Below are 17,983 nucleotides of genomic sequence, written 5' to 3' on the forward strand. Positions count from 1 at the left end.
TCAGTGAATAATTAAATGAAGAAAGAAATATTTAACATATTTAATTATAAAAAAATAATTTAAAATTAAATTAAGTTACAATTTCAACACCATTCGTAGTAAATTATCATATTAACTTCTAATCACGCTGTAATATTACTACACTGTGATTAACTATGTAATATTTTACATTTGAAATTCACAACTTCACATTTATTATATAGTGCAAGTGTGTTATTAAATGATATTCAATTAATTTTTAAATTAAATTTCATTTATACTAATATTAGATATTGGGAAGTAATTAACTAAATGTTATACTGATAATTCTATAAACTAAATGACATTTTTTTGTTGGTCATGATATATTTTGAAAACTAATGATTTTTGTAGTTAATGTAGTTTATATGTAAAACTATTATTTGATCAAACATTTATGTGTTAGTATATTAACTGATATTAACAGCTGTATTATTGTTACAAATGACATTTATTTGCAATTACATGGTTTTATAAAGTCAACATTTATAAATTACTTCTAATTTAAATCTTTAAATTTATTTATATATATATATATATATATATATATATATATATTAGAAATTATTTATTTAAAAAAATCTTATATTTTATGTTTTCTATATCAAGCTAAATATGATTTTTTTATTGTATAATTTCCTTACATAGCATCTTATATACATATTTGTCTATTTATAATTTTTTAATAGGTTTTACTTTAAGAAAACTCATGTCCTTTTATTCATCGAGTTACCAATATAAATATATACTATAGGATTCTGCAACACACATTAAAGCAATAATAAAATAAAATTAATAGATTTCAATATCCTTTTAACTTAACATCTTCGATATTGAAACATAAGAGATTCTTATAATAATGTATTTCTCATTGTCTTTTATAAAAATATTTGTAAAAGTTAAAAAGATCATATTTTAGAATTGTATTTAAAATGATGAAAATCGATTATTTTAATAATAATATTTTAAAGTATAAATAAAATTCTTATAAATGAATTTTATTATTTTAAAAACACATTATTTCTCTAAACATTTTTTTTTCTATAGTTCTATTCCTTCTTCATATATTTTCTAACAATATGTTTATGTATTGAATATTAGAGATCGTTATGGTGATCCTTAAGGCAATTTTTTTTATTTCTGTTCGATCAGTTTTTTAAATAGAGTAACTTAGTTTTTTGTCCATTTTTTTTTATTCGTATGTTCTTTTTGTGTGTGGACTATCTTAGCTCGTAGCATGTAATGTCCGAGTCTTCTATAAGAATCTTTGTTGATCAGTAATCTTAATGGTGTGATATTTCTTTCAGTAATTATATGCTATTAAAATGAGATGCTACAATGTTTGCTAGTTGTATCTTAATATGAACATGTGAAGGAAAAGTGATATAAATTGTTACTTTATTGAGGACAAAATGACAATCAACTTCAATATATTTTGTTCTTTCATGAAAAATCATATTTTTTGAGTTATATGTAATGTTGATTTGCTATCACAACACAATCACGTCCTTTTAGGATAATAACCCCAAATATCCAAGTAACTATTTAAGTTAATTAAACTCACATGCAATGGTTGTTATAAAACAATATCTGCCTTTTACAAAAGAGCAAGAGACAATTGATTGTAACTTTTTCTTAATTTGTACAACAATAGTTATATTAATGTCTTGTGAATAAAGAAGCATGAGATAACATGACATCAAAGTATGAATTAAAACTCATCACAATGAAGTTTATTGTTTGTTATGTTTATTGTTCCATTCATTATTAGATTGCTATCACACTTTACATTAATGTCCATTATTACATTATGCTTAGACATGAGAGGTATGTTGAAAATCTCACGTCGACTAGAGTTAAGATCAATTTATATTATACAAGTTAATGCAAACGTCACCTAACAAGTTATTTTTTAAAAGTTCACTTAGACTTAAATATTCACTTCTTTAACATTTATTCATATATTTTTATAACTTTTTAATTGTTTCAATGTGAATAAAATTTATCATTATAAATATAATGACAAGTTATTTATAAATACCAAAATCTATTTATTTATAAATAAAATTTAGATTTTTTTTACATATTGAAAAATATATCAATTTAACATTTACATTAAAGTTTATTTTTTTGAAATAGTTGTAATGACCTAAATTTTGATCTATCTAGTTAAAAGGTTGTCCTTAGATAGATATTGTGAATTATGACAATAAAATAAAAGATTTTTTTTTTAAATACCGTCTTTTAGTTTATGGTTGCTTGTGTTTTTTTTGTTTGTAATGTCAAAATTATATTGATTGTATTTTATGGATAAAAATAATCGAAATTATTAAGTATATAATTATATTAAAAATAACACGTATAAAGTAAACTATATTTAAAGTAACAAGTTACCAATTTTTATATTTAAATTTATTGACAAAACGTGAAAAAAAAGGGGGTTAAAATCATTTAATTTATTTTTAAAAGCGCAATAGCCTTTTTAATAAAAAATGAACTTGAAAAACAGTAGTTAATTTTAAACTTGAATAAACTAAATATAAAGATTCAAACTTTATCTTACAGGAATTAAAATAGAGTCATACAATCCAAATATTTGAATTTAGATTTTTCAAAATTAAATTAATGCATGTTTTAATTAAATGTTAAAAGAATAATAAAGTTATATATAATGTTGTATTTAATAACCTGCATATAATGTTATGGTTTCAAACTAGTTGACGAATGAAAGAAAGGTAGGATTATGATAACAGTCCTACAGTAGTGGATCCTAAAAGGTTAACCTATCAATTAAGTTTCAAATAGTAAAATACTCCCAACATTTTTTCCAGGCCCATCTTTTAAAGGCCATGGTCCGTGTAATAATTGGGCCCTAGCCCAGGAACTACTGACCCAGGCCTGACAAACCTTAGATACCGATGAACGATTGCAATTGTAGGATTGCGAAGGATAGAACCGTGACAAAACGACGTCGTTTGAATTTGGGGTGAAGTGCGAAGTCCACAACGGTTGATAGTTGATTGCGTCTGCTTATGTTTTGTGTTTGACATTAAAACAGAAGGAAACGGAGCAGAACAGAGACCTTAAACCTTTGTGTCGAGAATCTTAGCCATGGGTAGCAACGGATTGAGGTACGAGATCGCACAAAACGCTTACATCAAACTCGTGCTTCACTCCCTCAAACACCCAACCTCCGCCGTCAACGGCATCTTGATCGGTCGCATCTCCCCTTCCAACGACGTCGTCGAGATCGCCGATGCCGTCCCTCTCTTCCACTCTCACATTCCTCTTCTTCCGCAATTGGAGATATCTCTCATTCTGGTTCTCTCTCTAGGGCTTTTTGCATCAATTTTGTTTATTCACTCAGTTTTGATCCTATACGATTATTTACAAAATTACTCACAAAGATGTATGCTTTCTCAATCAACGTGTAACCTGGTCAACCGGGCGTATATTTTTTTCTTATGGGTGTCTATTAAGTTTTCCTTTACTTCTCTGTAGTTTGCTGATTTTTCCTTTTTGCAATCACACTATTTTTGTGAGATAGATAGAAGAATATTTTTCTGCGAAAGGGTTGAACATAGTGGGCTATTTTCACGCGAACGAGAGATCTGATGACAGTGAGCTTGGTAGTGTGGCCAAGAATATCGGTGACCACATATGCCGCTACTTTCCCCAAGCCGCCGTTCTATTGGTTTGTTGTTGCATTTTATTTTAGAGTTTGCTAATTTGTTGTTGAATTTATTCTTAGTTTTTGCTATTTTTGGTTTTAATTATCTCCTTTTGCTTATCATCCTTTTGTTCCTCTTCAATTATTTGCAGTTAGATAACAAGAAGCTTGATGCTTTGAAAAAGAGCAAGGAACGTAGTGCCATAATGCAGGTTAGCGATTTTAGTGTTGGAAACCGCATTTGTTATGACCGATGATTTCTATTTGTTATCCACTTTATGAATTTTATTTTGGCTTCTTTAGATAATATAGAAACCCTGATGTCAATCTAAACATAGAAATATACATACCCAAGCTTATTTGTGAATGAACTAAAGAACCTCGTCTTTCTAATGGAATCACGAAAACCTATGAACTTGCTAGAATATAATAATTTTTTGGATAAACTTATAATTAATTGCTGTAGAAGAAAATAAGAAGGTAAAATGGATTGAGCTTCTCATAAGATAAAATTGGCTTATGCATTTTAACTTTTATAGAATTTTTCCGATGTAACTTTTTCCAGAGCTGTGGTTAGAAGTTGATTTTAACTAATGGGGGAAGTTCAATTGATTTTAATTTCTTATTGTCTTCTCTTATTAGTGTGTTTGAATAACTTTATCCAAGCAAGACCGAAGTTCCGTAGTTCACTTTAACACTGGACAATTGGCTGTTTGCTTATGTTTGTTGGTTCCCTTGTTTTGTTCTGGGGGTTTATTTTGGTACATCAATCTCTTCATTTTTTACAAAACTGCTGTATCTAAAAGCTTAACTTGAAATCGGTGGCTTTTATCTTGATGTGTGGGGTTTCATGGGTTTTATGGTGTAACATTGTGGAGCTCAGATTGGATGCAAGAAGTCAAGTTTCTGATTAATGTTGTGATCCATTTTCTCTTGTTTTTTCATGAGTCAAAAGAGAGGCGTATTCATTTTTGATTTGCAACATACTGCAGCATATTTGGGAACCACTCTTTGGGGGAGATGATTTTTTTTTTTTTCAAAAGTTCTGTGAGGAAAGCTAGCAAAAAAACAACTATTTCTCTAAGCTAAGCTAAACGAAACATTTTCCAAGATTTTTCCAATTTAAGGACTGGGGGAATGAAACAGTAATGTTGTGTAGTCTTTGCATGATCATACAGGGTACAACCTCAAAGGTGTAAAGCTTCATCCAACATTGCACTGATTACAAACGAGTCTTGTTATTTGTTTCTTATAGTTACAAAAATTAATGGTTCGTTCAGAGAGCACCCTTGTTTGTTGTAAAAGAAGACCAGCATCTACATTATACATAATTGTAGTTTCAAAAGTTTATGATATATGGCTCCCTCAATGTAAAGAGACGCCTTTTGGTTGGTTACATTAACCAAGATTACCTTTTTCTTATGGTTTAGCTTTATGTTAGGGATACATCTAAGAACTGGAAGTTGGTTCCCTCTGATGCAAACCGTTTCTCTCTCAAAGAGCCATCGGCAAATGTAGTCTTATTGGACTATATTGCAACTGAGAAGTGGAATGGAATTGTAGATTTTGATGATCATTTGGATGACATTAGCAAGTGAGTGTTTTTTCCTTGCAGCATTTCGTTTTTTCCCTACCATTTTATTTATCTGTGAAGCTATGACTGACATACGAATACGATGTACATATTCTATTGTTTGCAGGGATTGGCTCAACCCAGGGCTGTTCAACTGATCCCTCCACATGTCTTCATTTTGCACGATTTACTTTGCAAGTGGAGGATGTTCAGACTTATATTGTGGTGCAAATGTTGGATCGTCAACAATGAACAATTAGGGACTATAAATTTGACCTCAGGGAAGTTGCTTCATGAAGATTTTTCAGTTGCATAAACAGGATATTTACTACCAGTTCGAAAAGGATTTTGGTTGCAGAGCCTTTTTTGTTTTTTTTTTTCTTGGGTGTAGGTATACTATAGTGGAGTTTGTTTGCTTATCTGCGAATTGTGATGTTGTCTTTCTTGGTATAAACAACATAACCATCACGTCCATTATCTAAGGCCATGTTTGGGGTGGTTGTCTGTTTTCACTTTTTATTTATAAATGAGTTTGAAAATGTTCTAATACGTCCAATAATTTTATAATACTTAAAATAGTCTTGTATGGTTTAAAAGTTAAGATTAAAATATTTTTGCTTAAATTTCCTTACATATTTTAAGGATAAAGTTGTAACAAAATTTTAAGTTATAATATTTCAGGTTTCGGGTGTAGTAATTGTTTATAAAGATGTTATCTGGATTGGAATGTTCACCTTGTGTTGCATATAGAAAATGAAAATGTAGTTTCAAATATGAACTTTGATTTTTCTTAGTCTTTGAAATTAAATTTGTTTTTATATCTCTCTCAAGATTAAAGAAATTTAAATATATATATATATATATATATATATAATATTATTTTTTTAATCTTTTAAAGTATATTTTCTGTAAATTTTAAAATGGATAATATGATGAGATTGATTTTAATGATGTTATTTATTTTAATACATTTGAGAGATAGAAATAGAAAATAAATCTTGTTTTGATAAAATGGAATTTAATTATTAGATTTTTACCTTTTCTTTTTAAAAATACTTCTCATAGTTTATGAACAGTAGGAAACAAGTTCTTTTGTTTTCCTTACTTTTTACGTCCCTCGTACGCTAATCGAATTATTTTAAAGGAAAATACGCAAAATAGATGCAATGACAGTTTCATGATATTGACTCATCTTATATCAGTTTTCCGTTTTTACTCCTGTCAAAATTTCCTTAATGGTTAGGTTTCGATTACATGAAAAACCTGTGTTGTAAATGACGTTATAGGTCAATGAAGTCTACGGAGTAAAATAGTTTTTTTTTTAATTAGACTATTTTTATTAAATATTTGTTTTATGAAGTACTAGAAATATTCTTCATTTTTTTAACAGTTTGACTTTATTAATAATATCTTCATTCTTGTGTTTCTCGTTCTATTTACCAATTTTTCTACCAAATTGTTAAAAAAGAAAAAATGACCAATATTTAAACAAGAAAAAATGACCAATATTTTCTTCATTCTTGTGTTTCTCAAATTTTCATTTTATACGTGTGTGCGATGCAAGTAGCAAGTAAATTTGTGGGTATCAGAGGCAAAGAGGAGGAAAGTTGAACAGGAAGAAAAGTTGTTTGAACAAGTTTGATTGCATAAATAGAAGGATGGAATTCAAGCAGAGCAGTCTAACAATACAAATATTATTGTGCAGCAAATATAAACAATCTATACAGCTTGTTCAAGTTGGTATTGGATTGGGTTTGTACAATGGAAGAAGATAGAAAACAAGAAGAAATAAAAGACAGTTTCTTTCTATAAACTTGTGAGTGTCAGAGAGTAGGGCATCCATGAGCAATCACGCCTGGAGCTGTGGGACATTTGGCCAAAGGGCAGTGGTCAGCTTCGGCACCCCACCAGGTTGGACCTAAAATGTCGTAACTTTGGAGGGCAAAGTAGAGAACCACTCCCATGAAAGCAAGGCCAGCATCCAATGCAGCTGAGAGAATGTAAGTATGGCGAGCCCACCATGACTTGAACTTATTGTAAATGTAAAAATTGAAGAAGATTCCGGTAGCTCCCCAGGTTATGTAGTTCACAGTTCTCGCCGGAGGAATACCTCCGGCACCCATAATGATGAGGGGCATGTTGATGAGTTCAATCCACCTCTTGTTTGGGTATTTCCGAGCAAAGAACCACACCGGAACAGGAACAAGTGCACCGATCAGGAAAAACCAATTCATTCCAGGGTAAATTCCATCCTTGGTAAACATTCTCTTTGGACCCACCACTCCCCATATGATCGAAGCATTGTAAAACACATCGTCACCAGGGCACTGCCATGGACTATTTTCTGGCAATTTTGATTGATCACAGATGTTTGGAACAGTCGTCAGAAGCCACCATGCTGTTCCAAAGTACACGGATGAAGCAACCACGGTGCCCACCAACTGCACGACGAACATAGATTTTGGAGGGATTTTCATATAGTGGCCTAATTTGAAGTCACCAAGGAATGCGAGTGCCTGTGACATGCTGATGTAGCCGTATGTCTTGAAGGCTACATTAGCAAGTGGCTTTCCGGGGTAAATGTACCCGATTATCAGCTCTGTGATCACGTTCAGCCCTGCTTGCTGCAAAACAAGTTACAATCTTTCGTGAGAAAGACAACTTTGAAGCTATGGGAAACTGTAAAAACTGTAAAAATGACGTTACCATGTTTGTTGTTGCTTGAATTACTCCAACTGGCAAAGTGAAAACTAACGCAATACCAAGAGACATCAGAACTCCCCACCATGGCAGCTGGAGTTGCTTTCCAAAGCCTTCACAAGTTATCAGCGCCACAACTACCATTAGAGCCAAAATGCTCGCAAACCACCACTCAGGTACTTGTTCATAGTTTTTCTTCATGATTCTCGTGTGCACATCTCCGAATGTTTTTTCTTTTAGTGCAGATGTTGTCTTCTTCCACATCTTAACAATCGTTCTTCCAAACACACATCACCACAAAAGTTAGATGACTTTAGCCAATTTATCCAAGTAAAACTGTAATTCTAATAGGAGAACAACACTGATAGAAACACACAAAAACTAAAAAATTGCATCCGATTTTTTGTTTGTAGTGGTGTATTAAATATTTAAGCTTTGTCAGAAATCTCAAACTGAACACAACTTACTTTCCATGGAAGAGAACAACATGCGAAATGGTGGCGGTGAGAGCGGCAAAGCTCAATCCATAATCGAATGCAAACGTGATACTAAGATAGAGCTTGCTGTAATTGTTATAACTATCCATGTCGATGTCAAAACTTTTAGCATTGAGAATCCGAGTGACATTATATTTTTTTCCAGTGGAATCAAAGGTGTTGGAACTGATGATGGGGAACTTCTTGGCATCATATACGTTGTTCCAATATGAAATGGGAATCAGAACGTACATAAAGAGGACAAATCCAACCAGTGTGTTGATGATGGCAAAGCCAGGTGTAGCCAAAGGGGTCCCCAAAAACCCAGCCACTGTGTTCCAGTCAAGGCCAAATGAACCAATGCCAAGCCCAGTAATACCCGAACCAATTTGTTGAGCAAGGATGGACTTTTTCCAAACTAAGCAAACCCACGAGATTGTTGCTAGTCCTGGGAATAAATAACCCGGAATGATGTAATAAGCAAAACTTGACACAAACACCAGCACAAAGAATTGCAGTCTTGTGTTTCCTCCTTTAAGCCTTTTCTCCTTTTCATGGAATGCCCTGCAATTCAACAAATTCATAACTCCATAACACCATAAGAAGGTACTTTTCTCTATAGTTTACAAAATAATTTCTCAGTAAATGTTAGTGCTTAACATTAGCTTTATTATAATAAAAAAACCATCTTTCGTTCATATATCCATTAAAAGACAAATATGCATAAATCACCTTCAAAGAATAATAAAATACCTGAATAAAGACACCTGGACAAGGTTTGATGGCCACCACATGTACGGGGAATCAACGAGGAATTTTCTGAAAATGCCAGCCCATCCATAACCAAGCATCTAAAAATTTAAGGACACAGATTAGTGGCCTAAACAAATCTGAATATGCTTGTTGTTTCGGTTAATTGCCTTAAAAGTATAAAAAAATTATCAGATTCCTTTGTTTGATTTTCACCCCTCTTTCTCTATGTTCTTCCCCTCGTCTCCACTCAAATCATTTATCCAACTGAACAATTTCTCTCTCTATTCCTTCCACCCACCACCCACAGCACTATCTTTTTTCAACAAAAAATTGTTACTTTCAACAACCTAATGAATTAATAATCACTGTTCACCTGGGTGGATAGTGCGAGAAGGAAAGCAGCCATTGGGTGGATGCTCCTGTGGTAGAAAGCCTTGACAATAGTGATAATGTTGATGGCATAAACACCACTAGATCCAGCACTGGCAAAGATGGTGATGAGTGCATGCTCCTTTAAAGTGAATGGGCCAGGGTTCATAGAGAACGACCACTTGGTGAAAGGAAAAACATATGCTTTGGTCGGAAGTGTTCTGGCCATGAATTTGCCAAGAGGGAGAGAAATAATCTGTGCTGACACAGAAGAAATGTAAAGAGGGGTGGTTCTGTAGCCAAAGAATTGGTTGATGAATGCAAGGACAACGCACGAAGCTATTCCCAAAGTCCATGTCCTGAATGTCAGCACAGGCTGCGTAGGGTCGTCGGTTATTGGAACCGTCAACCTCACCTGCTCAATCGGAGAGTCATCAACCTCTTCTCCTTCATCTGCAACAAAACATTAAACAACATTCACCTTCATTATCAAAAACAAAAACCAGACACAAAAACATAGATACAAACAAAATAGCAACAGATAATAAGAATTTTAAAACGCTTCTACACTTTTGGCACATTCACGAGAATGTTTTTGCTAAATAATTACTGTCTCATTTAACTTTACAATCTTTTTGAAAAACCCTCGTGACTGGCTGCCCGTGGAAAGATCCCCCAACACCCAACACAGACAGTGCAATGCGCTACACAGCACTATTTGTTTGCTTCCAAACAACGTTGTGAGAACAGATAAAATCATTGAAAATAATGAAGCTTTTTTTAATATTTAAATATGTAATTTTGTTGTTGTTGTGATTATGCAATTTCATGCTCAAAATTCAAGCATCCTGCAGATAGTTGGTGATAACAGCATGGGTTGTATGTTATGACATGTACATGGAAATATAGCAGAAGTATGTAACGTTTATCTAAACATTGAAATGTTACCAGGCATGGCTACTTCGGAGTGGTTTTTATTGTCGAACTCCTCAGCCATTGCAGAGGATCTGGTTCAGGAAATGCGGATAGGACTTGGAGACCCTCTTCTCTCTCTCTTCTTCTCTTACTTCCTTCTTCAGGCACGAGAAGAGTCACATTGTCGGTTTGATTTTATAGGAGGTGGGAACGAAACCAAACAGTTACAATGAAAATGTGTCTGGCTGCAATAGCGGTGCTTATTCGTGATTGACATAAGAATAGAAATCAATTACGACAATAAAATCTGTTAAACCTAATCAAGAAACAAAATCAAAACTTTTAAGGTTATCTTAACAGATCTTGTTTATCACATCTACTTTTTTCTTACACATCTGTACGCAGTAAATAGTGAATAGTGTAGGTTGACTTTATGAACGGTCATTCTGATAACAGTTTCAATCTTTTGATTTGTAATAGAAAGAAAGTTACTTTTCTATACCACTTTCATACATTGACAACCTATATTTTAGTCATTATAAAAATTAATTTTTATATTTATTACAAAATTAAAAATTGAAAAATAAAATAACAAATATAAAGTGTGTGTAAAAATTTATTGATAATATCTTTAACTGAAAAAAATCAATCACAATTAACATTTAATTTCTTTTATCTATCTATATATAACCTTTCACTGGTTGCTAACATGATGATAGTTTACACAAAATTTATAAAACATAAAAAAAAAAGATAATTTCATTAAAAATGAAATATAATATTTCAAAATAGTTTAAAAATAAAAAATGTAATTTTAAAATATTGTATACATATGTTATGTTTTTGTTTTCATAAGTATTAAAAGTAAAAATTAATTACTTTGAAAGTGTTAAAAGAATAAATTAATTATTTTAGCAATACTAAAGGTATAAATTAATTACTTCAATAGTATTAATTGAATTGTTCCTCCTCTTACCGTGACAGAAAAGAATATGTCCAATTTATTCCAAAAATGGTCTCATTACTATATTAGGTATCAGTCTTTTTTGGTAAAATATAAAACTAAATATTTAGTAACTAAATAATATATGGTTAAATCCCTAGTTGTCCTTATTTTTGTGGGTTTTTTCAGTTCAATCCTCGTTTTATTATAATCCTCAATTTAGTTCTAAAAAGTTTTAATTTGAGTCATCCTGTCGTTAAATTGTGCTAACGGAGTTAAATTTTTTTATGAGATACCTGACATGTTTTTTATATGTGGCATTTCTTAAAAGATTAGATTTTAATAATAGGGTTTCTAAAATGTGATTTAATAATAGAATTTTCGGTAAGTCGATTTTGCCCTTGTCGGTGCTTCTTCTTCCTGTGAATCACCACTTCCAACGGCTCCTTCACACGCTAATCACATCGCAACCTGGTGCGATATGGTGAAGATCCTCACTCTTCAGGGATGCGATCTGGTGCGGCCAGGCGCAGATAATAAGTCTGGTACTCTAGATTAAGTGGAAGGGTCCTAAACTCATGTTAGCTCGTTGCGTAGAAACGCCATAGCCAGGAACTTCACCAGAGATGCGCAACCTCAACCTGACGACGTCGTTCTCTGGGACGAGGAGTTTCACATGCTCTGCACCCTCTCTGCCTACAAAGACAATGTTTTTCACTCCTGGAAAATCCTTTCTCTCTCTTCAATGTTTGTCTCTCTTTCTCTCCCTCCCTCTCTATTTCGTGTTTTTTTTTTCTCTGCTGCAATTTTAGAATTTTTAATTAATTTTGTTTTGGGTTTTTTTTTTCATATCTTGTAAATTGATTTTTTATTTTATTTTAAAGAAGTGATTTTGGGGGTTGATTGGAAAAGGGGTATTTTTCTTTTTCATTTTCTTGTTTTTAGGGGTTGATTGTTCGATGCTCTATTATTTCTCCAGTTCTTTCATTCTTAAGAATCGTCTCTAATAGTTCTTTTAGATTGACAAAAGCGAATGAAGGACTCATTTCAATGTCTCTTCTTTCTTCAACAGCACCATAATGATGACATATCAATGCTATCAAAAACAACACGTATAACAACAACAGCACACAGCTAAAAGCAAAAAATGTTTTAATTTTGAAAGGGTCGATAGACATTGCTGATAGGCAAAACTAAACAGTAGAAAACACACTTCAAAATTAATCAAAGAAGATAATAATAACCATAGTTATATTTTGGAAAAGGCGTCGCCTGCCCGTTCCCTTCCTCTTCCAAAACGGTTCACCAAATGGCGAGAAATGTTGAACCGTACATTTACCACTGGCGCTCCAACCACCATTTTACCATTGCTTCCTTCTTCTCTTTCTGTTGTGTCTCTCTCTATTGTGTTTTTCTTTGTTGTCTCTGAAGCTGGGAAGAAGATTTTTAAGTAGGATTTCTCGGTGTTGCTTGTAATGGAGGATTTTTTTTTTAATTTTTTTAATCAAATATTCTAAGACTTTTCTTAATTTAAAATAAAAATGAAAGATTAAATATGTAATTAAATTATTTTTAAAAGTAAAACAATATACTGAGACTAAATTGAGGCCTGATTTACGCATATGTCTCTACACACCCACTTATGGCAGTTAAATTGCTTAATATTGTACTAAATTAAATTGGAGTAAAATGCATTAAATATTTGGATTGATTATAAATTCATTCAATTAACATATGAATTATTAAAAGGTTAGCAAACTATTGCACTGATTAAGAATAATTAATAAATAGTAAATTTTATAAAAAATCATAATTTAATTATGATATTAAATTAATTTTGATCTTAATAATTATTAATACAATTTTACTTTATTTAAAAGATAAAAATGTCCATAAATATCATACAGTTGTAATTAATAAATATATTTTTACTTATTTTTGGTAGAGTTCTTAGAAATTTCAAAGTGTTTATTTTGTATTCAAAAAATGACTGTAGACATAAAAGGCTAAAAAAGTAATTTTATCTTAAAAAAATATATTATATAAATTTATATAATTTTAATTAATGAAATAAATTAATTTAAATTTTAACATAAATATATGAAATCGAATATAATCAATTATATCTCAACCGATGCCTGAAGGACAGTTATTAGCATTGCCCTTAAATTATATACTAAATATGTTTATAGTAAAATACGTTAATTGTTTGATTTGGTATTAATGCATTCAAGAAAAGTTGACATTTTAAAATTAAAATAAATATATTTGGAATAAAACGCATTAATTGTTTGGATTTGTTACTAATTCTATCAATTCTGAAAATTATAATAAATTGGGTTAAACCCATTAGTTTTTTGGATTTTTTATTAATTTATTCAAGAAACAAATGAATTTTTAAAGTTATAATAAAGTGTATACAAAATTACGATAAATTTAAATTAAGTAAAAATCATTAATTATTTGAATCTATCATTATTTATTTTAGCAAAATGCATTATTAATTTAGACTCATTGTATAAAATTTAAAATTAATAATATAATTTATGGTTCGATAATGTTATTGATGTTATTTGTTAGGTTTAAGGTATATTATTTTCCTTTAATTAAATATAATTGTATCTAATAAGGAATTAACTTGCTCAAATTAATACTATTTGTATATAATTCTTTTAATTTTACAACTAAGCATAACAGTCTATATATTATATAACATAAAAAAATATAAATTAAATAATATATTATAATGTATATGTTAATAAAATTTAATTTTAATTTCAAATTAAAAAGTAAAGTAATAGTAATACAAAATATTATTTTGTTTTATTCAAAATTTAAATATTTCATAAATATATAATCACAATAATAATATTATTCGTTATCTTAATTATGATTAAGGTTTAAGAAATAAATAAAAATTATTTGGTGAAGTTTGATCCATGAGATTGTGAAGGTTTCGATGATTTGTGTATGGAGATGGATATATATTTGATTGTTAATGAATTATACAGTGATGACATAGCTTATTTGTTTGATTCTTATGCATTAGTGATGATAATGAATTTCTTTGATGAGTATTGAATTTGTGTTATTGCATAGTAGTAACGGTCTTAGTGTGATTGTAATTTTGACAAAAACGATTGTGAATTCTTTTAATGAGTATTGAATGTGTTATTGCATGGTAGTGATGGTGTTGGTGTGATTGCAATTTTGACACTAGTCTTTTATGTCTAATCTTAATAAACAGAAATAGATGTTTACAGTGAAAAACTTAATATGTACGGATTGAATAGATAGATAAAATATTGAAATTACAAAGAACATTAAGGTCCTTTCCCAGGCCATATAGTGACTACTTCAAGCTTCAATCGCGTCTCTCTTTTACATTTCCATATTTAATTTTCAATTTTCTTTTCAACTCAAAAGGAAGAAACCATCATGAATGAAAGAGGAAACTCAAGGATGAGAGAGAGAGCTTCACATTACTCCAAACAACTTTCAATAATCTCTTCTGAGCACTCTAAGTGATTCTATTCAGCACTCTAAGTGATTCTATTCATGTAAAAATGATGAATGTCTAAAACCCTCGCAATAACACAATTAAATACCTATTTTCATGTATCAGGGTTGACAAACTTTCCCATTGACTTCATTCTTGCCTAAAGAGGCCTAAAATTCCATACTCTCTGACTTTTAACCAGTTAGATGAGTCATATTTTTGTCCACTAACTCGAATATTGCAGATTTGGACTGTCATTTTTTCCTGACAAGCCGTGAGCTCGCTCGACAACTTAGCCTGGTGCCTAATGTTATTTTGTTGTCATTTGGGTGCGATCCAAAGTAATATAACCCTACATGTGAATCATTTCTTCATGTTTTGCAACCTTAGGTGCGATTTCAATACCCTCGTGTGAGTATTTGTTGATAAATCATTATTTCTTATTCAATCACGCTTCATCGTGTTCTAATTTGTTTTCTTCCACCATAATTTCTTCCTATTAACTTATTTCACATTCTCAAAATAGAGATTAAAGAAGTAAATTCACATAAAAAAAACTAAAATATAAAACAATGCAAAAACAAAATAAACTTCACAATTAAATAAGATAAAAATTATAGAGAAATTAATTGTATTCACAAAACTTAACACAAGTAAAAAAAAAATAATGTTATGAAATATTAAGTGATTATAATGGTCTTTAAATTTATTCTATATATAATTTAATGATTGACCTTGACTTAAAGTTTATATATACATTTTAAGAATTCACTTTGACTTAAGTTTTTAAGATCATATTTATGTATACATTTTAAGGATTGACTATGACTTCTTAAAGTTTTTGAATTTATATTTTGAGTGTTATAAAATATGAGCCAAATTTTCATAAAAGACTTTATATTATCCTTGACTCAAAATAAACCATAAAATTTTGTGTGATATTTTTTTATAAGATTTTAATTTTTTTTTTATATTTATTCTATGTGAAACTTAAATTTATATTTAAATTTTAATAAGGTTAATGGCATCATACCTTCAAATTTCATCTTCAACCTTTTTATGATTGATATAATTTATATCTTCAAAGTAATTTCTATATAAATTTAAGATATACAAAGATAATGTGTTTTTTTTTTCTATTAATTTCGTGAATGTGTGAGATTTTAATTACAAATTTCATCTTTAACTTTTTAAAATTAAATAATTTTAATCAATTGTTTATGCATATCTTAATCATTAAAAAACTTTATCTTATTTATCAAAGTAACATATATAAAAAATTGTTCAGATAATATTATTCCCACTATGAACATGGGCCAGATCGTGGTACCCAATAAGATAAATCTCTATGTTCTAATTTCAACTACAAACAAAAGCTTCAACATCATCATGAAAAACACAGCACAACTAAGTGGTAGAAGGTTGAAAAATTAGAACTTACAAGTCATGACAATCGAAACCCTACAACCAAAAGATTGGAAGGTTGACTACTCTATGAAGCTTTGTTAAATTTAGACAAAACGTATAATATCATATTTTTCTATAAAAAGAAATCCATTTATAAATAATTTCCTACTTTTGTTCATAACTTGTAATGCCTAATTTTGGCTTGTACACACAAAGGAAAAAAAAAGTAAATAACAAAAGCATGTAGCTTTTGTAAAATGTTAAAGATAAAAGTAATTATACAATATTGTTGACTTAATAAAAATAAATAAATAAATACTTCTATATTCTTCGTAACAATTATTACTCTTTTTTAGTAACTTAAAAGTCTAAGAATATGTTCCATAAAAGGAAGTATTTAAAATGTAATTGTCAACATTAATTATCTTTTTTACTTTTGAAAAAAAGTATATATAGCAACTTGTAGCGGCTTTTTTAATATCCATATGATATAAAGTTTATATTAGTCCTTCGGAAGAATTAAATAATTAAACTTTTTTATTTTGTGAACGTAACACTTCACTTTTTTTTTTTAAGTTTTAAAAAATATATAATTTCGTTTCTATTTATGTGACAAGAAGAGTCTCATACTACATAGTGATAAAGATAGATTATACTTTAATATACTAATTTTAGTTTTGGATTTATACAAATATAAGCACTAACTAAAAGTTGTCATATCTAATATATGAAGAAAATGTTGGGCTTAAAATCCACCAAAAAGTCAGCATTTTCGCGTCACCCTTTTACTCCTTTTCATACAAACTCTTCACTTAGTCAAAATTCCTTTTATTTAGTCAATTTTATCGTCGACAATGTCCTTATAGTTTATAACATCTGCTAACATTAATTTTAATGTTATTTAATTGCTGGGTCTACAAATATTTCTTTGTATATACCATCATTTCACAGGGATTTGTGGGTTTTTTTTAGTATAAATATCTAAATTGTTCTTTCAAAGTAAGTGTATTATACTGTAGGTCTCGAGTTTTTTTTTTCATATATAAAAAAGCTATCAAAATTCTTCTATTTATATAAGTTTTTCCTTTTTAATATTGACATGTGATGATGTTTTGGTTTTAGAGTCAAGGTTCACATTTCAAGTTTTGTTTGTAAAATTCTTTGAATTGGTTATCATTAGTCTTTCACTCGGTTTAACTGTAATGGAATATTATTTATAGAAAATATTTCAATGTCAAAATCAACTAAGATCCTATAGTTTTAACAATAAATATATATTAATTGTAACTAATCTACCAAGATACCTCAAACATATTTATAAATTTTTGAAATCATTTTTTAACTTAAATTAATTATCATCAATTTTAAATGTTGCTTAAAACTGACCGTTCAATATATGTTGTCCGACTGATGATTTTATTTTGTTCTAAATTAACCAGATATATAATATAATAAGTAACATATATTTTGATTGATTTTGAGTGTACTTACTAATATTTTGAAACCAATTTAAATATTTGCTTGTTTTAAAATTATAAGATTGGTATAAAGAATCTATAATATAAACTCAAATCGATTCTAATATGCATTAAATTAATTTTATAAATTAAAAATTCATAAAATATATGAAATTTGATGATTTACATGCTTAATCTCAAAC

The 17,983-nt window shown here is 29.7% G+C and overlaps 2 protein-coding genes across 3 annotated transcripts; one reads left to right on the forward strand and one right to left on the reverse strand.

Annotated features, from left to right (window-relative positions):
* Positions 1 to 2,965: 2,965 nt before the first annotated feature.
* On the forward strand, positions 2,966 to 5,810 carry LOC108337063 (ER membrane protein complex subunit 8/9 homolog). 2 transcript variants are annotated; one of them, XM_017573501.2, is made up of 5 exons: positions 2,966 to 3,339; positions 3,566 to 3,712; positions 3,841 to 3,900; positions 5,119 to 5,282; positions 5,389 to 5,810. In XM_017573501.2, the coding sequence occupies exons 1-5, from the start codon at positions 3,130 to 3,132 to the stop codon at positions 5,417 to 5,419; spliced, it is 612 nt and encodes a 203-aa protein (XP_017428990.1). In that variant the 5' UTR covers positions 2,966 to 3,129; the 3' UTR covers positions 5,420 to 5,810. The 2 variants fall into 2 exon arrangements, with proteins under 2 accessions (XP_017428990.1, XP_052736335.1); XM_052880375.1 differs by lacking the exon at positions 5,389 to 5,810 and having other exon boundaries at positions 2,970 to 3,339; positions 5,130 to 5,276.
* A 1,096-nt stretch (positions 5,811 to 6,906) lies between these two features.
* On the reverse strand, positions 6,907 to 10,655 carry LOC108336343 (oligopeptide transporter 1). The gene is made up of 6 exons (XM_017572762.2): positions 10,508 to 10,655; positions 9,564 to 10,012; positions 9,191 to 9,288; positions 8,429 to 9,001; positions 7,968 to 8,238; positions 6,907 to 7,885 (listed from the first exon to the last, which is right to left on the reverse strand). The coding sequence occupies exons 1-6, from the start codon at positions 10,554 to 10,556 to the stop codon at positions 7,085 to 7,087; spliced, it is 2,241 nt and encodes a 746-aa protein (XP_017428251.1). The 5' UTR covers positions 10,557 to 10,655; the 3' UTR covers positions 6,907 to 7,084.
* Between the last annotated feature and the right edge of the window lie 7,328 nt (positions 10,656 to 17,983).

Source organism: Vigna angularis, chromosome 7, assembly GCF_016808095.1.
Source record: "Vigna angularis cultivar LongXiaoDou No.4 chromosome 7, ASM1680809v1, whole genome shotgun sequence".
In the NCBI taxonomy this organism is placed as follows: Eukaryota; Viridiplantae; Streptophyta; class Magnoliopsida; order Fabales; family Fabaceae; genus Vigna; species Vigna angularis.

Coding starts and splice junctions, on each gene's coding strand:
- LOC108337063 (XM_017573501.2), top strand. CDS start 3,130: ATGGGTAGCAACGGATTGAGGTACGAGATCGCACAAAACGCTTACATC. Junction 3,340..3,565: donor TGGAGATATCTCTCATTCTG/GTTCTCTCTCTA, acceptor TTTGTGAGATAG/ATAGAAGAATATTTTTCTGC. Junction 5,283..5,388: donor CATTTGGATGACATTAGCAA/GTGAGTGTTTTT, acceptor TATTGTTTGCAG/GGATTGGCTCAACCCAGGGC.
- LOC108336343 (XM_017572762.2), bottom strand. CDS start 10,556: ATGGCTGAGGAGTTCGACAATAAAAACCACTCCGAAGTAGCCATGCCT. Junction 9,289..9,563: donor TTCTCGCACTATCCACCCAG/GTGAACAGTGAT, acceptor TTAAATTTTTAG/ATGCTTGGTTATGGATGGGC. Junction 9,002..9,190: donor GTCCAGGTGTCTTTATTCAG/GTATTTTATTAT, acceptor GTTGAATTGCAG/GGCATTCCATGAAAAGGAGA.